Here is a 6,442-nt window from a genome sequence, read left to right as displayed (position 1 = left end):
ATTGCCTGCGACGTTCGGCTATTAATAGGGTTGCCAAAGTAAATGTTGCATGTAACTGTAGTATGATTAGCAAAAGAGACAATCAAATTGCAAAGTCATTTCCTGTTGCCAGTTGGGATTTTAATCTTTCATATATGATTAAGAGAGATGGTGATTTTAATAACTATATCATTCTTAGTAAGCCTCCCTTGTAATCTTTTCCAGCATTTGATTAAAAAAAAAAAAAAAAATATCATTCTTAGTAAGACACAAGCAAAAAATAAGTAAGCTACTTAAAATTACTCGTCATAGTACCATGTAATTTATTATTTTAATAAATAGAAGTATAAAATGATTAGACGGAGACACATTTTGGAACCAAAATTTTGAAAAGCAGTTTACATCGTCCTCATTCCCTATTTGTCTATGATTACGTCACAGCTTTTGTCAAATGTATACCACCAATTACTAGGGACAATGTGTATATTCCCTAATGATCTAGGATCTGGATTCCCTCCAATTGGGGAGAAATTAAAGATTCTCTAATTGTTAATCATGGCCTTTCATTTTAAATTTAATGATCTATAAAATTATTTAAACATTAGTAAAATAAAAGCTAGTATTTAATGTCTCGTTTATACAAAAGCAACTGGCATTTTATAGACCATTAGATTTAAATTAAAAAACCACGATTAACAATTAGAGAATCTCTAATTTTTACTCAATTGAAAGAGATCTTAACTCAATGGTCTATATGTAATTACTTCACAACTTTTGTCAAACATATACAACCAATTATTAGGGAAAATATTTGAGGTACTACGTACGTAGTACAATGGTTCATTTTATAAAAATTATGTGGTTTATATTTCAGTGGCTAATGTCAATTTATAAATGTGATAAGCGTCATGTGACAATTCATATTTTAACACCTGACATAGCAAGTGACATGTGAAGTAGTGTTAGTTTATAAGATACTTCTATTAAAAGTTGTAGTACCTATAGTAACACTATATTACTAGTTCATCTTAGCTTGGATTTTCATGTGAAATTATAACTTGGGTTGGAAATTGGAATAAATCATGAAGACATTGAGTTCTTGCCCTTTTTCATAACAAAATATAGGGAAAAAATATACATGCTTGTACTGCCCCAAAAAAACGCGGCCACTACACTCCCAAATTAGAAGATGAAGATATTATCAATTTTTGATAATTTAATAAGGATATTGACGCAATTGATCATTTGGGTGCAGACATTAACAATCAGGTCGTAATTTGTTAGATATGTGAATTTTTCCTCAAAATATAAATTTGAATCTAACATTATATACTTCTCTAGGGATTTGACGGCTCCATTTAACCAAATAGCAACATGATCCAACCAATTTGTCCATGCACGTTTACATTCAATTGATCAATCGAATACATTCAATCTCTTTTGAAGTATGAGAAACGCAATATTATGTTTTCATTTTTACACTTTTAAATGCACACTTTTTTACGTGAAAAAAGTAAAATTTATTAGTTTGTTTCATATTCCGAGAGTTTTTTTTAATGCAAAAATAACAAATAAGTTCCTTCAATCAACTTAACCGGAACTAATCAAATTTATGTCATGTGTCAATATGTTATTTGATAATTTCTATTAAAAAAATAGATAGAAATTGATTGCAAAGATATATTTATTATTTTTTTGATACCACGTGCACCTATCCAAACATTTTTATAGCACGTTTGCATTTTTCCGCAGTGCAACATACGTATTGTACTCTTTCAACATGTAATCTTTTCCTCCACTATCGTTGATTCGACGACGCTTTAGGGGGTACCCAATAAAGGTTGTGTGAAACGACAGCAAAGTAAAATTCTTTTAAGGCGTGGATGGATAATGGACTTTCTTTTAATTGGTATCGCACTAGTGTTGGCCCTCAATAAACCAATCGTTGTCTAACGCGTGGAAGGATGGATATTGTACTCGATCCACTTTCTTTTAAGAGGAATGATAGGGACCCAACTTTTTTGCCCAACAAAAGTCCAACTTTTGCCTTATTTATTTTTTAAAAATAAAATAAAATAAAAAATGAAAAAAATGTTTGAAGCAACCCTATCTATTTTTTGTCTTTCTTTTATTTGGTATTTTTTAAAAAATGAAAATTGGTATTTTTTTCATAATAATGTCATTTTTTTCAAGAAAATGTCATTATTATGAAGAAAAATACTATTTTTCATTTTTAAAAAAATACTAAATAAAAGAAAGGCCAAAAATAGATAGGGTTGCTTCAGACATTTTTTCCATTTTTCATTTTGTTTTTTTTAGAAAAAAAATAAAGGGTAAAAGTTGGACTTTTGTTGGGCAAAAAAGTTTGGGCCTTTAGCATTTCTCTTCTTTTAATTGGGATTGCACTAGTGTTGGCCCCTCAATAGCCAATAATTGTGAAACACCTTTCACACCTTTATTGAATTTTTTCTTTTTCTTCTTTTTTTTTTTTTTTTTGAGAAACCTTTATTGAATTTTACTTTGCTCTTATTGTTATTATCCTTTTCCCATCGTTCCACAATTTGATTAAAATTTAAAAATAATTAATTAAAAGCTTAATAGTAATTATAAAAGTCACATTATTTTAAAGATAAAAAAATAAAAAAAATAACAAAAATAACTTCTACTATTACTTGTTGAAAAGTACAATAATATTGGATTCTCGTGATTATACCGATTTATAATAAGTTTGATGAAGTATATATATATATTGTCTTTTTAAAGCATGTTGAAGGCCTTTATGCAAATTTTTTTTGGCCTTATTAAAAAATATTTTGGGCCCAAAAAAATCTTTTTTGGGCCTTAAAAATCTGGGATTCTAGACGTCGGCCTAACTCGCCTAGCGGTTGGGCCGGCCCTGCATATAGTCCAAGGGAATTGAGGTTAAATGCATCAATTTGGTTATAACAATCGACTAATCACTTCCTACAATAATTAGAACGGTCTATTCGTTTTTGAGTAATGTCAAAAAGTCCTTTTTGTATCACTCAAAAAATGATATGACTTTTAAAGTTACCATTAGATTAGTAATTGATATGTGATTCTTCGTTTCCTGGTTAAGATTTTGCTTACTCCAAAAAAAGGGGTTTTTTTTTTAATTTTTTTTATTTTCACTTGCTTAGTTTTGTTTTTAAAATTCTTTTTCATATTTTGAAAGGGGTTAAAATAAACATAAGGTAAGATTAATATTATTCTTATTTACTTGCAGCAGGCAGATAGCAGCTTTCATACATAATAGATGTTGTTGCATTACAAGTGCCTTAAACTTTAATTTTAGGAGGCTTCCTTATCTTAGTGGCTTGCTCAAAGCCATATGCGATCTCAATTAGCTTTGGCTCCCAACCTTTTAGTCCTCCAAAGCAAATGCCGAATGGTGTCCCCTTAGAGTCAAATCCTGCAGGAACAATTATTCCTGGAAAACCCCCAACTGCGAGGAGAGGAGAAACCACATAATGGGGAGTCACCAAGGCGTCTAGATCGTTCTTTATCATCAACTTGTGGAAACCCTCTTTAGTCAGTCTGGTTAAATTTGCCAAAGCAATCTTCTCTACCTTTACAATCCCATTTGTTGCCTGGGCTTCTATGAAAATTTCTTGCCCATACTCGTCTATCTTCTCCTGCATTGGTCACCATTGAGTCTTCTTAGTTATGTCAACCACATTTGTTTTTTTTTTTTTTTTTTTTGGCAAATAGCTTACTGAATTTTAAAAAGTGATCAATCACTCCATAGAATAAGAATAAATAAATAAATTAGTTCCCGTTGTTAGAAAAGTTGACAAAATCCATTAATTTGTCACATATGCACGAATTAAGCTGACTAGAGGGGTGACCAAACCATCCCATGGCCCCTCTTGGGGGTGGATACTCTATGGGGTGGCCGAACCACCCCCCAATGGCCTCCTGGTCTCAACCAACTCCATTTAGCACATTTTGTCAACTCTTTTAACGTTAGGGACTAGTCAGTCACGTATGGGCATGATACACAGAACAATGCTAAGATGCAGAGAAATTGAGCTCATTATATAGACTCACCAGTTTTGCTTTTTTCTTGTTGAAGGCAATCGCATCAGCCAAGGAACGAATTGGGGAAGCCACTAGCTCACTCAAATATGCATTCAAGGATATTTTGAACTCAGCCACCAATAATATATTTTCACTGCTAAAGGTATGGTATTCAAGAAGATTGGCTATTTTCAGATTGTCTACCAAAACTGCACCCCGATGCCTAAATTTGCAGGAAGTATTTGTATATGAGTTCTCAAACATACGTTTGGTAAATGAGCTTGTCTCTAATAAGCTACAAGGCATAAGGGATTAATTAAGCATGCATGTTTGGTTACCTTAAAGTGTCAAGATGTTGCTCCACAGTTCGATTCAAAATAGTATCAGTGCCGATGGCATAATCGTTCAAGTCTCTCACTATTCCCAGCCTCTTTCCTCGGAGCCCATCAGCCTTAAGAAATTGTGCATAGCCACATTTTGGAATGTACTGTGATGTTTCAATTGTTGCATTGTCGTTGTAGTCTATGCCTGCAATGGCATCAAGAACATAAACGGCATCCGATACTGTCCTACAAATAGGCCTGCATGATAAGTGTCACGTAAACGGTCAAGAATTGATCTGTAGTGTCCCTAACAACACTGAATCAATTAAAGCTTAAATTTTATTTGAACATCAAATAGTGCAATTCCAAAACTTTGGAAAAATATTTAATTTTGTGAAAAATATTATGTACATGATAACCTACCCCACACTGTCCTGTCTTGGGGAGATTGGTACGACACCTGCTCGACTAGTGAGGCCGAGCGTTGGTTTGATGCCCACCACCAAGTTTCTACTGGACGGAGCCAAAATAGAGCCATCAGTCTCGGTCCCCACCGCAACTGCAACCATATTTGCCGCTACTGATATTGCCGATCCACTGCTAGACCCCGAAGGATCTCCCATTGTATACGGATCCTGCACACCTCGAAAATCGTAGTCTTAGTTTCTTGGAACTTTTGATACCAAGCTCTATATTGTTACTCTTAATTGCTATCCTCTACTAGAATTTGGTAATAAACTGATAGGATTCTACTGGGTTTGGTTGATAGGTTGAGATCGATTTGTAAAAATGGTAGGAGTTCCCCATCATACAAGGTATTTGATTAAATGACCCAATGAATCTACACTGCTACTTCCTCGTTTAATATAACAAAGCTGCTGTGACTACAATTCTAATGATAAGACATTTTTTTGATAAGTAATTCTAATGATAAGACATAATCCTACTTATACGAATAATCCCAAACAACATGATAAGAATAAATGACACTAATCCAAGTACTTAGGATTAGACTTCCTGCTCCATTGGTTACGGTTCTCATCATAAACTAACTAAAAAAGGGGTAATTGCTTCTCCCTTCCAAATACATACCAATAACATCTTACTAAAAGACAATATAATGTCTGCTATCATATTGGCACTACATCAATGAGTGCGGTAGGTGTGAAGAACCGAAGCTAAAAGAACCAGTGGAAGTACTGTGCCAATTAAGAAGATAATTTAAGAACGCTGTTTTGACTGCATTGAGGCAAAACTTCAGATTATATGTATAAAAGCATATCATTTATCTGATCCCAGCCATAATTTATTAAAAAACATCTTTAAAAAAAAAAAAAAAAGACAACAAACAAACAAACAAAGAAAAGAACCAAGATTAAATCTTAATATTCTAGACCCACCTTTCCTTGCCCACCTCTGCCGCTCCAACCACTGGGTGCCCTGTTCGACCTAAAATTAGACCACTCGCTCAAGCTGGCCTTCCCCAATATGATGGCCCCGGCGTTCCTCAACTTGGTCGCCACGCCCGCATCCCGTGGGACAACTGAGCCGAGCAGCGCGTACGAACCGGCGGTGGTGTTCAGCTTATCCTTGGTTGCAATGTTATCTTTGAGCAAAATAGGGATGCCGTGCAAGGGAGAGAGTGAGATAGGCGCGTGAGAATGACGCTCCTGATCAGCTTTATCAGCTTGGAAAAGCGCGTCTGGGTTCACCTCTAAGACCCCCTTGAGGGTCGGGTTTAGCCTCTCGATTTCTTTAAGGTAGAACTCAACGAGTTTCCTGGAGGTGAGCTGGTTTTGCTTGAAAGCGTGCTGGATATCGTGCACGGTGGCTTCTCTGAGTAATGACAAGCGGCCACGGCGATGGCCCTTGATGGCTTGCGCCCCGGAGAATAACGTGGCGAGAAGAATCAGGAGCAGGGATGATAAGAGAGAGGAGGAGAGTTGTGACTTCTCGGTAGTACCCACGGAACCGGAAAACCGGGAAACCGGGGTCCCGGTTCCGGTTCCGGTTTGAAAAATCTAAAAACCGGGTACCCCGGTTCCGGTACCGGTTTTTGGTACCCGGTTTTTACCGGGAATACGGAACCGGGTTTTCAT

The 6,442-nt window shown here is 35.4% G+C and overlaps 1 protein-coding gene across 1 annotated transcript; it reads right to left on the bottom strand.

Annotated features, from left to right (window-relative positions):
- Positions 1-3,195: 3,195 nt before the first annotated feature.
- LOC132174526 (putative amidase At4g34880) lies at positions 3,196-6,442 on the bottom strand. The gene is made up of 6 exons (XM_088512605.1): positions 6,407-6,442; positions 5,744-6,364; positions 4,767-4,978; positions 4,359-4,601; positions 4,051-4,243; positions 3,196-3,635 (listed from the first exon to the last, which is right to left on the bottom strand). The coding sequence occupies exons 1-6, from the start codon at positions 6,440-6,442 to the stop codon at positions 3,279-3,281; spliced, it is 1,662 nt and encodes a 553-aa protein (XP_088368731.1). The 3' UTR covers positions 3,196-3,278.

Source organism: Corylus avellana, chromosome 2 (assembly GCF_965113065.1).
Source record: "Corylus avellana chromosome 2, dhCorAvel1.hap1.2, whole genome shotgun sequence".
Taxonomy (NCBI): domain Eukaryota; kingdom Viridiplantae; phylum Streptophyta; class Magnoliopsida; order Fagales; family Betulaceae; genus Corylus; species Corylus avellana.
This window is presented reverse-complemented; position numbering and strand designations above follow the sequence as displayed.